This window comes from Dipodomys ordii, unplaced genomic scaffold (genome assembly GCF_000151885.1).
Source record: "Dipodomys ordii isolate 6190 unplaced genomic scaffold, Dord_2.0 Scaffold61, whole genome shotgun sequence".
Classification (NCBI taxonomy): Eukaryota; Metazoa; Chordata; class Mammalia; order Rodentia; family Heteromyidae; genus Dipodomys; species Dipodomys ordii.
The window spans coordinates 251,320-274,123 of record NW_012267277.1 but is presented as its reverse complement, the minus strand read 5'-3'; the positions used below and the strand labels follow the sequence as shown (position 1 = coordinate 274,123).

Sequence of the window (22,804 nt, the reverse complement as noted above, 5' to 3'; positions counted from 1 at the left end):
TCCTGCACTCTGAGGGTCAACAGAAGGAAGTCAGAGCACGATAAAAAATAAAATTTAAAGTTAAGGACACTCTTAGGAGGGGAACACAAAGGTATAATGCCTATGTGCAGCTGATCGTATAAAATAATGTTCCTGGAAATGAACTCCAGGAAATGGGGGGAAAAAAACTAAAATTACACACACACACACACACACACACACACACACACACACAAACCAGATGGCATTGAATGGCCTTCAAAGCTGTGCCTACCACAGGGTCCCTATCTCTCTCTCCTCTGGGCTGCCTTCCTTGCCTCTGGGGGTCACTCAGCAGAGAAAGCCCTTGCTTTAAAGGAGGCAGCCCAGAGAACAGGCGGCCTCTTTCCCATGCATCTGTGAAACAGTGCAGCTTCTGGTTCTCAGCCCTATGCCACTTTGGCAAGACTCTTCCCTGTCCTTTTAGTGACAGCTTTCCTGCAAGCAGGAGCAGCGCTGTCCCCAAGCACTCCCATGACATCCAAGATTGCATCCAAAGTTACCAAGTGGCCCTAGGGGACTAAATTACAGTGATTCCAGACATTGCCATACATCCTTGTATGTACTTTACCACCTCCCAGAGAATCACTGAGCTGGAGAAATCATTGTTGCTAAGAAATCAATTTTTTATGAGCTGCCCCTCCCCCACCCCACTCACAGGCGGCTGAGCTCCAGCTGCAATGCCTGCTCCTTGGGTCTGTCTAATTCCCTGATTCTATAAGTAGGGGCTAGGGTCCCTCTTTTGTCCCCATCCTCTTGCCAACCTCCTGTTCCTGCCACACCTTTTATGATATCGCTTCCTTGAGTAATGTCTATACCGCAAAGTTTGTATTACCTTGCATATATATCTTCTCTAGACACTGTCCCTAGAACATGGAGGCTCCTCTGTTAGTTTTTTCTGACTCGTGCTCATAAGCAACTGAGCTGGAATTCAAGTCCAGGCCTACTTGGCCCCAGCAGCTCTGCTCTTACTGCTGCGCTCGCTTGGGTCTCCAGTGGTCAGGAGGTGGCCACTTTGCGTGGAGGGCCTTATGCTGCTGCTATCAGGAAGAGTATGAAAAGGGTGTGCGCAGAGATAAGTGTGTGTGCCAGGTGCCAGAAGTTCAGGGTATAGCCATGCTATGTCCTGGAATTTTTCTGAGGGAAAAGGAAAGGTCATCAACTAAGAGTGAGAGATGGGGCTTGAACTCAGGGCCTTGTGCTCTCCCTTGACCTTTTCACTCAAGGCTTGAGGCACACCTCTTTTTTTTTTTTTTTTTTTGGTCAGTTGTGGGGCTTGAACTCTGGGCCTGGGCGCTGTCCCTCAGCTCTTCAGCTCAAGACTAGTGCTCTACCACTTGAGCCACATCACCACTTCCAGTTTTCTGTTGGTTCATTGGAGATAAGAGTCTCAGAGACTTTCCTGCCTAGGCTGGATCCTCAGATCTCAGCCTCCTGAGTAGCTAGGATTACAGGGATGAGCCACCGGTGCCTGGCTGAGCCATACCTCTTGATTCCAGTTTTTTGATAAAGAGGAATCTCACAGACTTTCCTGCCTGGGCTGGCTTCAAACTGAGATCCTCAGATCTCAGCTGCTTGAGTAGCTAGGATTATAGGCATGAGCAAGCAGCACCCAGCAGGAGTAGGTATTTCTGAGCTGTGTGATGGGCCTGATCCAGGTTGGCCCCTGGCTCAGGGCATGCCTATCTGTGCCTTTTATGCACTGCTGCTCTCCAACCTTCTTCAGTGGCAGTGTGGAGGAAATGTTCTGAGTTTCCTATCTGGGTGCAGCAGAAAGTTGAAAGGCCTAGCGTTGTGTATTTAGACCAGAGAGGGGCTGGCATGAGGGAGCTAAGTTGAAAGGTCAGTGCCCTTTAAAGATTCTGAAAGGAGAGCCATTCTATATGATGAAGATGCAGTCAAGGTGTACCCAGGAGGGGGCAGGGGGAGGGGACACCTCTCATTCAGCATCACACATGTGCCAGACAGTGTAAGGGATGCCAGGGCTCCAGTGCTGAGCAAGACCTTCTCAAACAGTGGAACAAGCACTAAGCGGTGCTGAGATCTACCCAGGGACCCCAACTAGTCAGCAAGGCTTTAAGACCAGCCACATAATTTAGGTCCTGTTGCCAAGTGACTATGTGAGGTTACTTGTTTGCAAATTATCAAAGAGTTTCAAGGCAGTGACAGCAGAGAAAGCTTCCTGGACAAGGTGACATTGAAAGTAACATGGGCTGGATGAGGACTGAGCCAGCGGGAGGGGGCCTTCCTGGCAGAGGGAACAGTCACTTGGTCAGGTGAGTGAAGGTGAAGGAGGGGCTGGTGTGTTTGAGGACTGCAGTCGGGAGAGCTGAGTTGGGTGCTAGCAGAGGCCCAGAGGGCTGAAGGGTGGTGAAGGAGGCTGCGAGTGTCCTGGAAGTCACTTGTCTGGAGATGAGGGGCAGTGAGGTGAGGTCTGAGAGGACAAGCCATGGGGTTGGGACCTTTCAGAAGACTCATAGAAGCAGAGAGTCTGTGTCTGCCTTCCAGATCTTCCCAGAGCTTCCTGAGAAATAAGGCTGGGCGCAGGGGGCCAGGAAGGAGCTGTGGGGTCGGGTCAGGATGAGGATGCCCAGATAGTGAGGACAGGGTCAGATGTAGCAAGGCCTGAGCCCTGGATTCTAGCCAAGGAAAAGGCCTAGGGTCCCCTATAGTGGCCATGGTGTCCCCAGTCTACCACCCTGCTCTGCTGACAGCTCTTCTAGAACTCTCCCCATCTTGGCTACTACTCCACAGAAAGCAGACCCCAGTGGGCATTATGCTGCAGAGCTGGGCCCAGCCCACAGATCTGGATGTTCTTTATACAAATGAGAACTCATGGGCTGCACATTAATCTTGGGGTGCCTGAGGTTTGTGGGGGTAGGTATCATGCCCCTGAGCCCTACTTCCACTCCAGGTCAGATTGGGGGGGGGTCTCTCAGGTAGAAGGAAGAAGGGAACAGGTGCATGTTGGGGCCTCAGGCCTCAGACTGGAAATTCCACTTTGTCTGCCAACAATGTGGCTGTCGAGGTGTCCCTCCTGGGCTCAGCACCAATCTGGACTCAGCAGATGGATCTGGGCTGAGTCCTGGGGAGAGCAAGAGGGAAGAGAGGATAAAGAGGTAGTCAGGTCTGCTGAAGGGTGTCAGTCCCTATCTGGGGGAAGGGTGTCTGGGGTTTTATGCTAGAAAGTGATCCTTGATCCTTGACATTTCCTCAGCAGGGATTATGTAGCCCTGGCCTGGGCTAAATATTTAAACTAGGCATTAAGTCCTAGAGTTAATGAATTCATTTTATTAAATTATATTTTTGTGCTGGCCTGGGGCTTGAACTCAGGGGCTAGGTGCTTGAACTCAGGGCCTGGGTACTATCCCTGAGCTTTTATGCTCAAGGCTAGTGCTCTGCTACTTTGAGCCACAAGCGCCACTTCCAGTTTTCTGGTGGTTAATTAGAAATAAGAGTCTCACAGACTTAACTGCCCAGGCTGGCTTTGAACTGTGATCCTCAGATCTCAGCCTCCTGGGTAGCTAGGATTACAGGTGTGAGCCACCAGCACCTAACTTGAATTCATTTTGATAGAGGAGAGATGTGATTCCGAGAGGCTGAGGCTGACCAGAGTCACACAGTGGGTGAATGGCAAAGCCAAGATTCCAAGCTATGTTGGAGAGACTCGGGAGTCCAGATTTCATCACCCCTGTTGCAGAGATCTACCTCATTTCTTTTTTTTTTTTTTTTTTTTTTTGTCCAGTCGTGGGGCCTGAACTCTGGGCCTGGGCGCTGTCCCTCAGCTCTTCAGCTCAAGGCTAGCACTCTACCACTTGAGCCACAGCGCCACTTCCGGCTTTTTTCTTTCTGCTTATGTGGTGCTGAGGAATCAAACCCAGGGCCTCGAGCATGCAAGGCAAGCGCTCTACCACTGAGCCACCTTCCCAGCCCCTACCTCATTTCTATAAGCCACTGTCAGGCCAAACAGCCCTGGCACTGGCCTGGAAGGTGTCCTGAGCACTGGTAGGGCTGGGATGGGGCCTTTTGTTCCTTCAGAACCTTTGGTCCTCACCTGCCTGTCACTCAGAAGTAAACAAACAAAAAACTTACTTCACCTCACTTTATCCCTTTACAGGTGATTTTTAAATTTTATCGACTAATTAATTAATTGTGTGTGTGTATGTGTGTGTGTGTGTGTGTGTGTGCCAGTAAAAGGGCTTGAACTCAGGGCCAGGGAAGTGCCCCAAAGCTTTTTGTGTTCAAGACTGGCACTCTGTCATTTGAGTCACAGCTCCACTTTCCAGCTTTTTTGGTGGCTAATTGGAGATGAGAATCTCATGGAGGAAGTGGCGCTGTGGCTTAGTGGTAGAGCGCTTGCTTTGAGCTGAAGAACTCAGGGACAGCGCCCAGGTCCAGAGTTCAAGCCCCATGACCAACCAAAAAAAAAAATGACCAAAGAATCTCATGGACTTTCCTGCTTGTGCTGGCTTTGAACCATGATCCTTAGATTTCAGCTTCCTGAGTAGCTAGAATTACAGGCGTGAACCACCTACGCTCAGCTCAGGTGATTTTTAAATAAGAAAGGAAGGTGGCTAAAGTTACACGATTTAACAATAAAACTAGCTATAAGGCTTAGTCTCCCCTCCTCTGAGGTTCCCAGGATTAGCCCGGCACTGAGGAGTGTGGTAACTCTTTGGCCAGGGCACGCCGGGAAACTGCAGTCTGGAGAGCTGTGCTCTCCCACCAGCTCAAGGCCATTGTGGCCAGGTGGGCCAGCTGTATCTCCCCCGTCACAGAGGCAGCAGCCAAGACCCTAAGACTGCTAAGGGTCTCCCCTAAGACTGGCATTCTCACCCCTCCTTACCCTGGCACTCTCCATGTGTTAGACTGGTGGCTGCCTGCCACCCCCACCAGAACACCCTCTAGTGAAGGAGCAGAAGCGGTGAAGGCTCAAGGAGGCGGAAGGAAGGCTTCCCAAGGCACCATGGCTCATTGACACTGCATGTCACGCTGCAGCTGAGCACAGAGATGAGTCATCCCCAGCCCTGTCCCTCGGAGACTTACGGTCTGTGGAGAGAGCTGAGCCTGTGCTGGTGTGGGTTCACTGTGGCCCTGCCTTGTTATAAACATGAAATCTCTGAGGAGAAGCCATGGCTTCCCAGGGGCCTGTGAGGCCTTGGCAGACAGTCAAGGGAGCTGTGGAGGCAGGAGAAGGGTGTCTCAGGCTGGGGGAAGAGTACGGGTAAAGGCCCAGAGGTGGGAAGCAGAGGGTCTTCTCTGTGGTTTGTTAAGGCCCATGTACGACCTTGAGTGTGACCGGATCAGAGCAGGGTAGGAGAGCAACAAGAGGCCGGAGAGATGGGCAGGGGGAAGGGTTCAACCTGGGGATGTGGGTCAGGTGATGGGATGAGGGAGGCAAAGGGGGGCCTCTGAAGCGATTCAGGGTGTGTGGAAGGGGATGAAGCCAGCATGGGCTTGGGCATAGAAAGGGTCAGGCAGGACTAGGAATCAGCCTGCTGAAGGTGGAGGCAGAAGGCTTGGGGCACACTGTCGCCTGGGAAAGGGCAGCCTCAGGCCAACCTGAGGCCAACCAGCCCTTTGCTAGTCCTACTGGCCTTGCTGCAGAGGGGAAGGGCTGAGGCTCATGCCTGTTAGGTCCCTTGGGGCCACTGAACCGGAGGTAGAAGAGCTAGAACAGGATCTCACTGGAGTCAAAGTTTTCTGAACAGCAGTGAAAAGGGTCAGAAAGGATTAACTGGTCCTATTTTCTCCCCTGTGAAAACTGGAAGGAAATGGAGGATGGGGGGAAGTCTAGGAACAGTGTGTCCAATGTCTTCTCTCTCTTTGGCAGAACCAAGGAGAGCATGTACCACTCACTGACCTATGCCACCATCCTGGAGATGCAGGCCATGATGACCTTCGACCCTCAGGACATCCTGCTTGCTGGCAGCATGATGAAGGAAGCGCAGTCACTGTGTCAGAGGTCAAGCTGTGGGGTCAGGGATTGGGGTTATGAGGTCCACCTTCCCGTCTGTCACCCTGATCTAACCAAGGCCTAGAATGCCACTATTAGTGCTGTTTCTTTGGGCTAAGAGGTGGTATCCTTGAGTGCTGAAAGCTGTCTTTATCTACATGTCCCAGAACCTTGTTGCCCACGCCAGTATACTGAGCAGCTTCCAGCAACCAGTGCCAGCTGGACTCTCATTTTGTAACTCTTTGGCCATGATCCCTCTCTGGTCAACTTTCCTCATCTATAAAATGGGTATGATGATATACCCATATACCCACTGCAAGATTGCCCTAGGGATTGCCTGAAAACATGGTGTGTAGGACCCTAGTGAACAACGTATTTGGTTCTCATTCCTTTCTTGAATGAATGAAATAATAGACCCAAAGAGTTTGTGTTTGGTTGAGTCATCGTCTACTGGATACATGCTTATTCCAGGCCAAGCCCATGTGACCTGGAGATCATCAACCATAAGGGACCTAGACCAGGATAGTGACATCCCAACATATTGCAGGGAGGCCAGAGGGAGGGGTGGAGGGTGAGCCTGAGGAGTGGGAAAGACTCCCGGGGCGGGGGGGATCCTGAAGGATGGCCCAGGAGAGAGAAGGAAGAGGGGGAAAGAAAAAGGAGACTCTGGGTAGTGGCAACAGCAGTGGTGAAGAGGTGAGGACGTTCTGGATTTGGCTGAGCAGTGGGGAGTCCAGTGTCTGCAGACTTCCATAGGAGGAGCCTTGGAATTCTGGGGAGTACAGAAAAGAGGGGCACAGATAAGTAGGACCAGGACTGGGCCCCTCTCACCACCTTACCAAATGACCAGTGGCTCCTTTAATTTCTTCAGGCGCCGGAGGAAGTCTTCTGTGACAGACTCCTTCAGCCTGGTATACCGGCCCACCATGGAGCAATTCACGGAAGGTATGGCGTCGGGGTGTGCCCTCAAGCATGCTGAGCCTGGGTGGCTGTAGGCCTAGATAAGAAAGGGCAGCAGAAAAAAAAAAAAAAGAGAGGGCAGCAGGTGTCACCCATGGGGCTGGGCCTTGCCTCAAGGTGGGGACACAGGTAGAGGAGGTCTGGCCCCTTTCCAGGAGTGGCCCTCTGGTGAGAGCATGAGGTAGATGAGACCATGCGTCTTTCCCTGGCAAGGAACCCAGAAGCTGAGGAAAGGAAAGCTGTCACTGGGCCTAGCTTTGCTGCTCCGGTGGAGGGGAGCTGAGACCCGTGCTCTCTGACTGGTCTGCCTGGGAGAAGAGTCTGGGGTTTAGAAGCTGACACACGGGATGAGACGGTTGGCAGAAGTGGAAGAGATGGTCTGGGTTGTTGTAACTCACATAGCTTCTTTGTGCCGTGACCGTGTATGGCAGAAGCCAGCCATGAGTAGTTTGGGATTGTTCAGCACAGGGACAAACAATCTGAGCCCACCTAGAGAGCCCTGGAAGATTCTTGTACCTAACACAGCCTCTGATGGTCCCTGGGAATAAGAAGATGAGGTTGTACTGATATCCTGAGTGTTGGAACCGGGTATCCACTACAAAGATGGAGATGTGAGCTAACTTGGGTCAGAGCAATGGAGCAGTGGAGGTCGCAGTGCTGCTGCAGGCTTCCTTTGCTTTTGAGGGAGGTGAGGGCTGGAGGATTGGACCCAAGGCCCCTGTCCAGAGCCTCAGGAAGCCTCAGGGCTTTGATTTTCCTCCCCACAGAGGAAATGCATGCCGAGGTCTGCTACGCAGAGTGCCTGCTGCAGAGAGCAGCGCTGACCTTCCTGCAGGTAGGAATCCCTGCCTTGAATTTCGCATCAGTCACCAGATCCAGGCATGACCCCATCCCCTGTGGGCCTGATGCAGACCTAGGTTCAGAGCCCCCGACTCCTGACCCTGGCCAGGCTTGATGCAGAAGAGATGGGTGCACCATCCCCACACCCTGTTACTATGGGGCTGCGTCTACTATGTCCCTGCTGTCAAGGATCCTGTGGGCCCAGGCATTGCCAGAAGCCTCTTTGACAAACACTCGTCACTCGGTGTACCAGACTTTTACATGTAGTCGGATATAGTGTGTCATTTTTTATAAATCTCACACTTGAGTTTGTTTTATGCATGTCCCATTATTATTTAATCTTTACCTCAAAGTCCAAGACTTGGGAAAGGAGTCACCTTCCCAAGGCCACACAATTAACAAATGATGAACTGGGATTTGAATCTAGATCCAGCCAAGTCAGAACCAGGTACCCTCACCATACATTGGTAATTATGAGCACGCTCATTGCATGAGTTTTGTTTTGTTTTTTAACCAGGAAGCCTGGGATATGATGTCACACATTAAAATCCTGTATAAAGCCAGTGGTGGGAGAGGGTGTCTGTAATCCTAGCTCTTAGGAGGCTTAGGCAAGGAGGAGTTCAAGGTTAGTCTGGACTATGTAACTAGATCCTGTTTTAAAGGGGCATGCTTTTATTTTCCTCTTTTGGACCTTAGACGATCGGAATTGTGTTAATTCTAATTCCTGGTGTCAGACTCGCTGTAACAACTGCACCATGAGTAGCATTTTATTTCATTTACTTGTTTATTATATAATCACAAATATAAATACCCACAATCCCCTCTTCAACCAGCCAAAGAGCAGATCTCAGTGGTAATTCACCCTGTCTCCCCCCAACCCCCACCCCGGCCTCCTCCCACTGTCTGGGCTGCTACCTAGAAAGTTCCTCCTCCATCTTGTTTGTGTCTGAATAGCATATGGTCATGTTTTCCTTAGTTTTGAGATTCATAACGGCCTCAAGGGACTTGCCTTCTGCACCCATCGCTGCGGTGGCTGTGCTACGCTCTCTCACCCACCTGCTGCTGTGAACATGGCTTCTACAGCACCCCCCCCCCCGCCCTCCTGTGGGTCTCTCAGGAGCTGCCAGGCTGGCGGGGGCACTGGTGCTTCAAAAGATAAATGTGATAAACACCCACGTGTGGCAGAAAGTACAGGCAGTTCAGAAATGAGCCTCCTTCCTCCTCTCACAGTCTTTCCCCCTAAAGGGAGGCCCCATCTATCAGGGCATGTCCCCCAGCCCAGACCTCTGGCCAAGCACCCAGGGTGTGTAGAAGTGGGGGAAAGCAGCCTCCTTACCTCCTGCAGTTCCCTCATAGATCCGGACACTCAAGGCCCAGAACCTTTTGGGATTTCTCAGGCCACATCTGGCTGCCTGCCTGCCCCGGGGCTCAGCTATAACATTTCTTCCTCTTGCAGGACGAGAACATGGTGAGCTTCATCAAGGGTGGCATCAAAGTTCGAAACAGCTATCAAACCTACAAGTGAGCGGGCCGGTGTGGGGAGAGCGGAGGGGGGGGAGGGGGCGGGCCCAGGAGCTATGTCCCTGGGCCTCTCCAGCTGCACTGTGGGAGGTGGACTTCTGGCTTGAAGCTGGATGTCTATTGTGAGCTCGAGCACCCCTATGACTGGTTCTGAGGCTTGAACTCAGGGCCAGGAGGCTGTCCCTGAGCTTTTACTTCAAGGCTAATACTTGAGCCACAGCTCCACTTCCTGCTTTGTGGTGGTTAATTGGAGATAAGAGTTTCATGGACTTAACTGCCTAGGCTGGCTTTGAACTGTGATCCTTAGCCTCCTGAGTAGCTAGGATGGCAGGTATGAGCACCAGTGCCCAGCTATCTTAACTTTAATGGGTCTAGGTGTCAGCCAGTAAGGCAGTATTACCAAAGCCCAACACACCACACAGTGTGGGGGCACCATGCTCTGTTGGGGGAACTGCATCTGTTCAGGGACAACCAGACAAGTGCTCTGGCCCCTACGTCTCCAGCCAGAATGATGTCTCCACAGTCAGGCCAACCCCTTACCAACTCCCCTTAGAATAGAGCTCTGAGGCATTGTCCTGTCATTCCTGGGACGACTCTTCTGTCTTCCTTGTCACATTTCCTTCCTCTTTCTACCTCAGACCTGTTGGATCTTCTCTCTGTTCTTCAAAGATCCCAAGCTGACCCTTTACCTCAGGGCCTTGGGAATGCTGTCTGTCAGGGACACTGCACCACAGATGGGAATACCGAGGGTATCTGTGCTTTCTGCTGCCCTCCAGTGCCTGGCACAGAGGAACCTCAGGAATGCTCGCTGCCTGGAAGCCCCTATAGTGCTCACAGCCCAGGCAGAGGCAGGCAGATCTTTATAGCCTCTGTACTGGGCTCTAGACTCTGTGCCATTCAGGACCAGGAGGAAGCAGGTAAACTCCAGGAAGACTTCCAGAGAGAGGAGAGTTTGAGTTTGCAGCCCATTGTTCTCAGTTGGGGGCAGTTGTGCCCCAGGAGACCGTTGGCAATGTCTAGAGAATGTCAGTTGTCTGAAAAAATGCTACTCACAACTAGAGGGCACCAGGGAGGTACTAGCGAACACACTAACTGGGAGAGGCTTCCCTCAACTCCCCCCAACAAAAAACTATCCTGCCTAAAATGTCAGGATGAGAAACCATGTTTGAGGGCCTGGACCTATGTCTAGAAGTTGGGCCAGGCAGGTCACACTGGAGCCAGAAGGTTGAAATGTAGGGGTGAGGCATATACTGGCTGGTAGCAATTCCTCGCATACCAGCTCCCTGAATCTACGAGATTGGGCAGGAGTTCACTGTAGGCCCAGCTAGAATGGATCCTCACCCACACTCCCAGGATATGGCTGAATAGTGCTTTGATCTTCCCACAGGGAGCTGGACAGTCTCATCCAGTCCTCACAGTATTGTAAGGCGGAGAGCTTCAGGCACTTTGAAGGAGGAGTGAAGCTTGGTGTCGGGGCCTTCAACCTGGTGAGTGGCGGTTCGCCCAGCCCCATTTCCCTGGTGCCTGGGCTCCAGATAAACAGGCCCTGCAGGTCCTTTATTATTCTACACGTGGTCAGCCATGAGGACCATGGTGCATGACTGTGTGGTGAGCACCAGGACCCCACACACGATCTTGACTTGTGTCCAGCTTTGAGGAGCTCATCGCCAGGGTCACAGTGGAGGTGCTGGAGTGCTTGGAGAGTGGCTGAGTGTCTGTATGTCACACTGATAGCATGAAGCTCTCGGCCATGCAAGTGATTCTAGCACCAGAACTGGACCAGCCCAATAAGCCAGAGTTTCTTCTATCCTGGAAAACTGGTTGCTAAGGCTTAGTGGAGCCAGGGAGGAGGACAGGCCTGGAACCAGCTGGACAGCTGCTGACCGACAGGGGACAGAGAGTCAAGTCCTCTTCTTAGGGGAAGCTGGGAAAGATTTCCTGGGGGAGGCAGGTAAACATCTGAGCTGGAGCTGGAAGGATCTACAGGAGTTCCAGGCGGGGAAGGGGGTTCCAGGCAGAAGCGGCAGCGTGAGCTGGGACAGGAACACTTGCGAGTGCTGTGCCTGCTGTGTGAAGGGTCTCAAGGGAGATACAGGTCCCTCCCCCCGGCCTTGGTGGCCAGAGACATTCCTGTGTGTGTCTAGGGGATGTGGCAGCCCTCTCCTCTCCTCCCCTCTCCTCCCCTCTCCTCCCCTCTCCTCCCCTCTCCTCCCCTCTCCTCCCCTCTCTGGGAAAGCCCTTTTCAAAATCTGGCCTTAGGGTGAGGTTCCCCACCCCCACCCCTTATCACCCTCCATGGGCCCCTATCTCTGTTCCCACAGACGCTGTCCATGCTTCCTACTAGGATCCTGCGGCTGCTGGAGTTTGTGGGGTTCTCGGGAAATAAGGTAACCATCTGCTTTCTGGTACCTTAATCCTATTCAGTCCTAGGACTGGAGCAGGGCTGGATGGGATGAGGCTAAGGAGCTGTGGGCCTGGGTGCCAGTCCTGCCTTACCCCACCTCAGTGTGTGACCTGGACACAGGTCTTCTCCCCTTGAATACTTCCCTATTTCAGGGTCTTGGGAAAGTCCTCCTCTCCAGGATGATTTTTTTGAGCGCTCTTACCTTATCAGAGAAAAAGCTCAGGGAAGTCCTCGTGACCAGGACCAGAGAGCTCAAACACCCATAGGCTTTATTGAGCTCAAGAACCCCAAATATCTGCCCCCACTGGAGGTAGATCACTGATCTTCTTGATGGTGGAGAATCAAGTGGTGAAAGAAATACTGGTCTGCAAGTCAGGAGCTCTCAGTTGGTACAGCTTCACCCCGCCTCCCCCCCCCCTCCTCTCCACCATTCTCTCCCTTCCCCCTCCCCCCCCCCCCCCCCCCCCGCCCGGCTCCCCTGTGGTCTGAGCAAGTCTTAAGGCTCATCTGAAGAGCCTCATCTATAGGCCATATGGCCTCATTCATGTGTACTTTTTCTGTCCTTCTTGCTCTGCCCTGTCCACGGACAAGCTGGTAGTGCTGATACTATTTTTCTCAAAAGTGACATCATTTTTCCTTCAGTGTATTTAAAGGAAACATTGCTATACAAACCCCATATTATTTGGCATAAGAACATAATCATAGGGGCTGGGAAGGTGGCTCAGTGGTAGAGTGCTTGCCTAGCATGCATGAAGCCCTGGGTTTGATTCCTCAGTACCATATAAACAGAAAAAAGGCTAGAGGTAATGCTGTGGCTCAAGTGGTAGAGTGCTAGCCTTGAGCAAAGGAAGCTCAGGGACAGTGCCCAGACCCTGAGTTCAAGCCCCAGGACTGGTAAGCAAAGAGAGACAGACAGACAGACAGACCATAAACATAAAAAAGAAATAGTATGCTGAGTGCCGGTAGCTCACGCCTGTAATTGAGGATCACGGTTCAAAGCCAGCCTCGGCAAGGAAAGTCTGTGAGACCCTTATTTCTAATAAACCACCAGAAAACTGGAAATGGGGCTGTGGCTCAAGTGGTAGAGCACTAGCTTTGAGCTGAAGAGCGCAGGGATAGCGCCCAGGCCCAGAGTTCAAGGAGGAGAAACCCTCAGGTAGGGCTCCATGGAAGACTCTCTGCCATGCATGTCTGAAGCCCCTTCAGTTCTAGTTTCTAAAGCAGGCTGCTGAGGTGCTGGTAGTACTGACAGGGGAAGGCAGAGCCTGAGGAAGGTAGGAGAAGGGAGTAGTGTACAGGTAAACTGGTAAGCTCTGGTCCCAGCTCCATCACAGCCTGGAACCAGAGGTTTCTCCGCACACAGTGCTGAGCACACAGGGAAAAGCTGCAGGAGTGCTGAGGGCCTGGCCTCAGCTGCAGCAGATCTCCTTCCCCCGGGAAGGGAAGGCGGCCTCTGCTCAGCATCACACAGCAGGGGAGCAGCCTCAGGGCCTCCAGACTCCCAAGTCTGGTGCCCTTCTGATCCCGCTCCAGCCACCCAGTCCTCATAGATGGCCAGTGACCTCGCAGACTCCCTGCCCCTCTCTCGGAACCTCAGCTTGTCCTCCTGTCCCCCAGGACTACGGGCTGCTGCAGCTAGAGGAGGGGGCATCGGGGCACAGCTTCCGTGCCGTGCTCTGTGTCATGCTGCTGCTCTGCTACCACACCTTCCTCACCTTCGTGCTCGGTAGGAATCGTGCTGGGTGGGCACAGGGGACTGGATCTGGTGATCTTCCAGAGTGAGGGCCTGTCACCGGCTGGGACCCCGGGGACTGGGATCGGGGTACTGAAACCAAAGGCACCAGCCACATCGACTGCCCTGGGGCCTGGGCTGTTGACTCCCCACTTTCTCAGTGTGTGACTGGACGCCAGCTGCTGGCCTCTCACTTGGGAAAGGGAGGCGCTTGTGCCCCCTGCTAGAGGGGGTGAGGGTGCATTCAGACTTGGCAGGGGCAGGCGCCTGGAGATTAACCCTGCCATGTACCAAGATGGCAGGACAACTATCTTGTTTAATGCTCATGCTACCCCAGAGACAGGAGAAGAGAATTATTATCCCCATTTTACAGAAGTCTAGAGACAGAAGTCTCTAGAAGGTTCTGATAGGTTGCTGGGGGCAGGGCACAGGAGCTGATGCTGATAAGCTATTATCCTTCCCCTGCCCTCCCCCTTTAGGTACTGGCAATGTCAACATCCAGGAGGCAGAGAAGCTGCTGAAGCCTTACCTGAACCGGTACCCCAAGGTGAGCACACCCGCTGCTGAGTGCTCATAGCTGGCCAGTGCCCCATGGATCCCAACCAGGCCCTCATCCATGTCGTTGCAGGGTGCCATCTTCCTATTCTTTGCAGGGCGGATTGAAGCCATTAAAGGAAACATTGATGCAGTGAGTGGTGGGGGAGGGGTGTCCCTTGGGGTCCTCCAGCCCAACCGGAAGTCAGATAAACAGAGGCATCCTCAAGGACAAGGCAGACCAGGAGTGGGACCCAAGAGAGAATCAGCAAGAGCATAGGCGTGGTGAGGCAATCTGCAGATGAGGGAGGCCACCTCATCTCCAGATGGAGGATTTTGCTAAGAGATGTGGACTAGCGTTTTCCTGGTGAGGGGGTTGCTTGAGGAAGGTAGAAAGTTGGGAAGGTCACTTGTTTAGGGCATGGTGATGAAGCTAGGCCCCTACGGGGTAGAAAGGTAGTGCAGGGTCTGAGCTAAGCCCTGGAAAGAGTTAGAGATGGGGAGGGTCTCAGACGGGGCAGAGATCCCAGCTGCTACACCAAAGCTCAAAACAGATTCTACAATATGGCATTCTGAGGGTCTTTAGCTGGCCCTGACAGGACAGATACCCCAGGCCTAGGTAACCTCATGGGAATGACTGGACCCTTTGAAGGGCATTGAGGCACAGACATTATTATCGCACTGCCAATGTAGTATGGTTCTGTCCTGCCCTTTCCTTTTGTGACCAAAACTCTAGAGTCCCAGAGAGGACCAGTAATGGAAGTAAGGTCCTGTCCAACTTATAGGGTAGAACCAGACCTGAGGCCGGATCTCCTGGCTCCCCAGCCACTATGTGGAACAAGGCTGGACCGCCATGTACTGGAGGAGGCCATGGCTACTGTGATGTTAGAGGGTGCAGAGTCAGGGTGGTGCCAGGTGAGTACCCACCAGGCTGACTCACAGGTGCCCGTAGGCCATCCAGCGGTTCGAGGAGTGCTGTGAGGCGCAGCAGCACTGGAAGCAGTTCCACCACATGTGCTACTGGGAGCTGATGTGGTGCTTTACCTACAAGGGCCAGTGGAAGATGGCCTACTTCTACGCCGACCTGCTCAGCAAGGAGAACTCCTGGTCTAAGGTGGGCTCCCATGTCAGGGCATTCAGAGGGCTAGGGCTGACTCAGATGAGCTAGGAGCCCCCAAACAAAGGGCCCAAACTCTGACTGAATACTGATGGGTCAGCTGGCATTGAAACAGAGCCATGCATTCTAATAGGAGTCTGGTTGGAAGGAATGAAAAACTGAGAGGAAGTTGCTGGGCACCAATGGCACACACCTGTAATCCTAGCTACTCAGGAGGCTGAAATTTGAGGATTGCGGTTCCTGGCCAGCCTGGGCAGGAAAGGCAGTGAGACTCTTATCTTCAATTAACTACCAAAAAAAAAAAAAAAACCCATGGAAGTGGTGCTGTGGCTCAAGTGATAGAGTGTTAGCCTGGAGCAAGAAGAGTTCAGGGATAGTACCCAGGCCCAAGCCCCAGGACTGGGAAAAAAGAAAAAAAAAAAAAACAAGAGAAGCAGAGAAATTTATGTTTGGGCCTTGTGCATATTGCACAAATGCTTGATCACTGAACTGCATCCTCGGCGTGCTAGTTGAGATGTATAGTCACATGAGATAGACAACGTGGATCTCATGCATTGCTGAGTGCTCCAATGCACTTGGAAGCGCATTAACACGTGTGTAGAAAAAAAGATTAACTCTGTCATTGGGGGCAAAGCAAAGCAAAGCAGATGCCTACTCACCATAGATAAAAGTCTATCATTGGTATATGTTGAAATAAATACTAGCCGTTTCATCATGGTAATGATAGCACAGAACGCCAAACCCATCTAACACATGTGTCTAAATGACTTTAGCCCCTACTCAGTGAAGACATTACTAGTCTATCCTGGTCATCTCCCATGAGACTGTTAACCTAAAAACCTTCATTGCAAAGGCTGTCAGGCCGCTCCCGATCTGCACTGGCACATGTCAGGAGACTTGTTTGTCATCTGCACCTAGTTTCCTGTCCCTCTAGTGCTCACTGTGCATCTAGCACTTATTATTTCCTTCACACCCAGTGATCTAGAAGCTCATATCTACATTGAACATGCGCAGATCTCTGGGGTCCACAGAGCTATTGGTGACATATCCTGGATTTGAGGACCCTGGCTGGAGACTCTGCGGCCTTGGCTTTTCCCTTGCCATTCAAGTCTTCCTGAGAGGGCAGTGTGGTGCTGAGTGCCCCATGCAACCACATCCACTAAAAGTGACTGTGGAGTCCTTCCTGTGGGAAGTCCATCTTCATGGAGCAGGGGAGGCCTGGTGTGCATGGCTGTGAGGAGAGCAAGGCCTCACGGGTCATGAGGATCAGGTTAGTCTTCAGAGCTTGCTCAGTGACTCCATCTGCAAACCCACCTCAGAGGGGTTTTCTGTAGGGAAAAATGGGATTGTAGCAATCACAGTTCTGCAGTCTTTTTTGTTGTGGGGCTTGAACGCTGGGCTTGGGCACCATCCATGAACTCTTCAGCTCAAAGCTAGCGCTCTACCACTTTAGCCACACCACCACTTCTAGTTTTCTGGTGGTTTATTGGAGATGAGTCTCATGGACTTTCCTGCCTGGGCTGGCTTTGAACTGCAATCCTCAGATCTCAGCCTCCTGAGTAGCTAGGATTACAGGCATGAGGCACCAGTGCCCAACTAGTTCCTAATCTCCAGCTCTCAGCTACCACAGAACCCTTTAGTTTCCAGTTCATAGCTCTCTCTGCATGAACCAATCCCAGGAAATCTGTTTCCCCAGAACAGAGTAGGGGCTGACATGATGGACACTAAGTGGTGACAGCTGTGTGCTCAAGATTGTACACAGGGAATGCTGGGAGCCCAAAGTCCGAGGAGGGCTTCAGGAAGCCTTGGATCTTGAGCTAGAGTCTGGGAGGAAGGAGTTAGAGTGGCAGAACAAAGTAAATGAGATGTTACACCAAGCCAGAAAGGAGCCAAGGGTGAAGTCTCAGGGTAAAGTTGCTGCCAGGAGGTTGTGTGTCAGCAGGTGAGGGCACGCAGGATGGGAGTGTGGGGCATTGGAGGAGGCTCCTCTGAGCTGCTTTTGCTGTAAGCTTGAGGACAGGCATCTGCCTGGCACAGACCCCAGTGACATAGTCAGCAAGGTAAATGTTTATGGCTGTGATCTCCATCATATCCCTGGATAACTTGGATGCCTGCAACTCTAAGCCACTACATCCAGCTTACTTCTGGGGTGCATAGCCAGGGGCATATATCTTGGCGAAGTAGGGAAGCACTTAGATGAGACTGACAGAGAAACGGTGGCTGGGGCAGGACGACAGCAGGCAACGTCTGGTGGGGCTGAGGAGGAGAACAGAGGAAATGGTGAGGGAACACTGGGAGGTTAGAGGTGGGCCAGGTAACAGGTTTCTGGGAGGGGAGATTGCTGATCACAAACCCACAAAGACCAGCTTTTCCTCACGCTGTGAAGGCCAGACTAAAGCTCTGGGCTCCAGTGTGTGTGTGGCTGCCAGGTAGAGGCTGCTTTCTGTCTGTGTTAGAGTTCAAACTCTTAAGACGTCCCGGCTGCTTTCCTTTCTCACCACTGCATTTCTTTTCTTGGTTATTTTTCTTGGTGGCTGCTCCAGCAAACATGCACTGTGTTTCAAGGCTTTAACCACTTGAGGGCAGCATGGAGCCAAGGGCCTCTCCTGTGGGACTTGGGGAAGTGGCCTAGACTACTGTCAGGGGTTCAGATTGCTTTCAGGTATTGTCTAGTGGAGGGGATGAGGAGGTGTGTGTGCAGCCCCTGGTGCACTGTGAGGGCTCTGGGCCTGAGCTGACCCCACCCCCATACCTTTCTGCAGCTCCTGCTGTGTGCCACCACTGTATGCTCCCTTCAGGCCTCTCTTAGCCCTCTTAGGACTCTGAATCTTCCCATTGTACTTCAGTAATCACTGCTCCCCCAGAAGCCCTGATGTACTCGCTGTCTCTGCCACCAGCCACCCTCAGCAGCCCTGCCCAACTACTACAGGATTGGGGGGGAGGGGCAGGAAGGGGACTCTGCTGCTCCAGGGTGGAGAACCTGCTGCTTGGACAGTGGTTTCTGCTGGATTTGACTCAGCCCCAGTCTTCGGTTTGCTCAGTGCAGTCACCCTCGCTATTTGGAGGCTGCTGCGCTGCAGTGAGGTCTGAATGCGTGTTTGTGCCCGTCATGGGCTGTGAGGGAGGAGGTTGCTCACATCTGAACTGTGGCTTTGTTTCAGGCAACCTACATCTACATGAAGGCCGCCTACCTCAGTATGTTTGGGAAGGAGGACTGCAAGCCATTTGGGGATGATGAAGTGGAGTTGTTTAGGTAGGCCTCCACCACCGTGCTACCATCGTAGGCCCCACTGTGGACAGAGCAGCCAGGCACTGCCCGTGGCTCCTTGAGTGGGGTGGCCAGAGGGTGGGTGTGGGGCGGCCACTCCCCCCAACCCTCACCCTTGGCTGCAAGCTTCCTGCCCCAGCAGCGCTCCTCCGTCCATCACCCTCATGCGATCACCACCTCGTGCTGCCGCCATCGCCCTTCAATGCGGTATTGTCCACATCCTCCAGCTCTCAGCCTCTTACATCAGCCAGTTAGGACCCTGAGGTCCATAGCGGGGAAGGCCCTTCCGCCCCGTGAGTCTGCTGTGCTCAGGAGAGCACAGCACAGAGGCTGAACGGGATGAAACCACGGTGACCAAGCACAGTCTCCCCATTGCTGAGCTCTGTCACCTTGCACAAGGTCAGCAGTTATGAGAATAAGAAGCAGCTCCTTGCAGAGTCATTTTGCAACGATAGATAACATATTTGAAACCTGATATAGGACCTGGGACTTCTCAGCCCCTGCGCCTGCCCCCAAGTGCTGCCATTGTCATTCTTCTCCACGCCACCTTGTTTGGACTCTTTTGAAGACTCAAAAGGGTTGGAGGAAGGCTCAGCCATCACAGGCTGAGGGAGCCCGTGCCTCCCTAGGTCATAGTGAGGTTCTTCCGTCCCAATCAGCAGACCTGGAAGTGGGTGTAATAAGGAGAACTTCCTGGGCTACTGCTGTCACAATAATAGAGTGTTTATCACTTGCTGAGTACCTGCTACTACAGGGAACCCGCGTTTCCAGCTTGTCCAGAAAGCTGTAAATAGGCATCATAATCGCCACTTTAGAGATGAGGAAGCGCAGACCTAGAGAGGCTCTACAATGAATAACAGGCAAGGAATTGGGGGTGGCTTCACCTCTAATCCAGCTGTTTCCTGAGCCCATGCAGCTCAGGCCTGAGGTCATAGCCACACCCGGGGAGAGTGGTTGGAGGGTGTGCTATTGTGCTGACTGAGGCTCCTACCGGGCCCTGCCCAGCTTCATTCCACATTTGATTCCACCACTGGAAACAGCTGAGTAGGCCGTGCGCTCGCCAGGCTGAAGTGCTTGAGCTGTGGGTCTTGGGAGGTTCCACCCTGTCTCTGGGTGTTGGTCTTCCTGTCACACTGGGATTAGATTTCTGTTGGGCCCTTCCAGGAAGGAACCTGGGAGGAGAGCAGAGATAAGTAGGAGGCAGGGCAAGCCTTGAGGTGTCTAGTACATTTTCACCTCTGCCAGCTGTGGAGCCCCTTGCAATGGCTAGGAAATGGGGCCGGGCCTGTGAAGTGAGATGGACTGGACGGCTCAGGCTTGGCCCCTGAGAGTCAGTTCAGTTCATCATATAGACAGAGATACTAAAGCCCAGAGAGTGGCTGAGCTGCAGTTGGGTAAACTGGGGGGCTTCCCTGTTCTCTCACCCATTCCCACGATCTCTCTTTCCTCCCATCTCTTTCCCAGAGCCGTCCCAGGCCTGAAGCTCAAGATTGCTGGGAAATCTCTACCCACAGAGAAATTTGCCATCCGGAAGTCTAGGCGCTATCTGTCCCCCAACCCTGTCTCATTGCCAATCCCTGCTCTGGTGGGTAGAACATCTGGAATGGTTCTGGCCTTGGGTTTGGGATTATGGGACTAGAAGAGAGACATTGATGCCAGGAACTAGTTGGATGAGGAAGATCTTCAGGTCTTGGGGCCTGGAGAGAGTTTCACCATTGACCTGGCTGTGGGGAGGAGCACAGAGGAGCCGACATGGCCCTGCTTCTGAGGAAGTGCTGGTCCCTGGGTGCTGGGGAGACAGACCCCTCAAGGAGAGTTTCTCTCCACAACAGGCCATTCCCCAGGGGCCAGACAGCTATCACCTGTTTGTCTGTGCTCCTAGACTGTTTGAGTTGTCACACAGTTGTTTACAGAGACCAACCTTTTCTGAGGCCTTAGGGTCTCACTCATGTCATGTTCAACTCTGAACAAAAGCTGTGGCAAGTGTATTAAAGCCTAATAGATCCATAGAAAGATAGTTTGTCCAGTCTGCACAGCCAGCAAATTGGTGAGTCAAAATTTGAATTCAGCAGTCTGGCTCCAGAGCCTGGATCCTCAGCTGCTAGCAGGATGCTAATTCCATGTGTAATTTCTACAGGGACCAGACAAGCTTAAGTTTTGCTAAAAGTCCTGATGTTATTAGTAAAGAAGCCAGAAAAGGAGCCCTGGCTCTACTATTTGTGATATGTATAACTTTAGATAGAGTCCCTCTTTCCACAATATAAAGTATATACTAATATGCTCACTATATATAATGTTGTATATTAAAATGTTATATAATATATATTTTATATTATCTATGATATATATGCATTATATATATACTATGTGCATATATTATGTACTATATTATATACTATATGTAGTATATATACTACACTATACACTATATATTGTATAAAAATATAAAAAAAGAAAAAGAAAAGGGCACGGTACATAATGCTATGTGAATTATATATATAACTATATATTATATATAACTATAACTATATATTATATATAACTATATTATATAATAACTATATAAAATTCACATAGCATAATGTACCGTGTCCATTTCCTTTTCTTCTTTTTTTTTGGGGGGGGGGTTAGTCATGGGGCTTGAACTCAGAGCCTGGGCATTGTCCCTGAGCTGTTTCATTCAAGTCTAGTGCTTCACCACTTTGAGCCACAGCACCACTTCCATGCCCATTTCCAAGTGAGGGGGTGGCGGTACTGTAGGGAGGTAAGGAGAAGAAGCTATTCCAAAATCTCTAAGGGAAACTTTCCCAAAAAAGGGAGTATTTCCCAATTACTATTTTTGAGGAAAATAATGTACAGGCCTAAACCAAATTTATGTACTGTAGATTTTCTTTGAGCCTTTATTTGTTAACCTTCATGGTGAGTCTCCAGAAAGAGGTTTAAGGTTATGATGTTTTTCTTGTATTTGGGTATAGCTCTCCCTACCCCTCCACCATCGTCCCCACCCCCACCTTTATAATGGTGGATTTGCTAACTTAGGATTCAGAACAGTTTGAACAATGGATCAATAGATCTGTTCTAAACATAAATTCCCTTCCTAAAAGAAAATTATCACCATTAAAATGTCTTTTTCTTTTTCTTTTTTTGCCAATCCTGGGGCTTGAACTCAGGGCTTGATTATTGTCCCTGAGCTTCTTTTACTCAAGGCTGGCACTTTACCACTAAAGCCACAGCGAAACTTCTAGCTTTTTCTGTTTATGTGGTACCGAGGAATTGAACTCAGGGCTTCATACATGTTAGGCAAGCACTCTTCCACTAAACCACATTCCCAGCTGCTTTATAGAACTTTAATGAATCACCTTCACATCTGTTATCTGGTCTGATCATTTAAGAAATGCTCATCAAGGGCTGGGAAGGTGGCTCAGTGGTAGAGCACTTGCCTTGCATGCATGAGACCATGGGTTCAATTCTTCAGTACCACATAAACAGAAAATAAAAAAGCCAGAAGTGGTGCTATGGCTCAAGTGGTAGAGCGCTAGCCTTGAGCTGAAGAGCTGAGGGACAGCACCAAGGCCCAGAGTTCAGGCCCCACAACCGGACCCAAAAAAAAAAAATTAAAAAAAAATGCTCATCAAGCCAGGTGCCTCACTCCTGTAATCCTAGCTACTCAGGAGGCTGAGATCTGAGGATCTCAGTTCAAAGCCAGTCCAAGCAGGAAAATCCATAAGACTGGGCTGGGAAGGTGGCTCAGTGGTAGAGCGCTTGCCTTGCATGCCTGAGGCCCTGGATTCAATTCCTCAGCACCACATAAGCAAAAGGAAAAACAAGCTGGAAGTGGCGCTGTGGCTCAAGTGGTAGAGCGCTAGCCTTGAGCTGAAATGCTGAGGGACGGAGCCCAGGCCCAGAGTTTAGGTCCCATGACCGGACCCAAAAAAAAAAAATCCATAAGACTCATCTCCCATAAACCATCAGAAAACTGGAAGTGGCACTGTGGCTCAAGTGGTAGAGCGCTAGCCTTGGACTGAAGAGCTGAGGGACAGCGCCCAGACCCAGAGTTCAAGTCCCATGACCAACAAAAATAAAATAAAAATAAAAAAAAATGCTCATCAAAGATAAGAGTAATGGCAAATGAAACTTTAATATTTTGAGCTTCTTGGCAGTAAAGGCAAAAAGAAAAACCTAATCAGAATATGTTTTATAGTCTTTAGGGTAGTAACTTATTTCTAAAGGAAATGGAAAGTTGTTAATTGAGTTCCTTGGGGGAGGACAGAGAAGACAACAGTCGTTGACGTATTCTTATGCTCTATTCTCTTGGAGCATTTGCAAACTATAATTCCTCTAATACAGGGGAGGGCCTGCTAGGATAAGAAGTTTGGACAGAGAGATTAGGAGACAGCACAGCAGGGAAGCCACAAAGCAGAACGAAAGCTGGCAGCCAGGTGCCGGTGGCGCAC

The 22,804-nt window shown here is 51.2% G+C and overlaps 1 protein-coding gene across 2 annotated transcripts in view; it reads left to right on the top strand.

Moving 5' to 3' along the window:
• Nucleotides 1-22,804, top strand: part of Ttc39a (tetratricopeptide repeat domain 39A) — a 36,809-nt gene that overhangs the window by 10,771 nt on the left and 3,234 nt on the right. The window contains exons 3-14 of one of the 2 annotated variants that reach the window (XM_013022306.1): nucleotides 5,852-5,983; nucleotides 6,846-6,919; nucleotides 7,702-7,769; nucleotides 9,231-9,295; nucleotides 10,683-10,782; nucleotides 11,617-11,682; nucleotides 13,317-13,425; nucleotides 13,911-13,978; nucleotides 14,060-14,119; nucleotides 14,918-15,079; nucleotides 18,244-18,335; nucleotides 19,815-19,935. In XM_013022306.1, the coding sequence (XP_012877760.1) occupies nucleotides 5,852-5,983; nucleotides 6,846-6,919; nucleotides 7,702-7,769; nucleotides 9,231-9,295; nucleotides 10,683-10,782; nucleotides 11,617-11,682; nucleotides 13,317-13,425; nucleotides 13,911-13,978; nucleotides 14,060-14,119; nucleotides 14,918-15,079; nucleotides 18,244-18,335; nucleotides 19,815-19,935 (1,117 nt within the window). Of the gene's footprint in view, nucleotides 1-5,851; nucleotides 5,984-6,845; nucleotides 6,920-7,701; nucleotides 7,770-9,230; nucleotides 9,296-10,682; nucleotides 10,783-11,616; nucleotides 11,683-13,316; nucleotides 13,426-13,910; nucleotides 13,979-14,059; nucleotides 14,120-14,917; nucleotides 15,080-18,243; nucleotides 18,336-19,814; nucleotides 19,936-22,804 lie in introns of those variants that run through there. The other variant, XM_013022308.1, reaches the window with a different exon arrangement.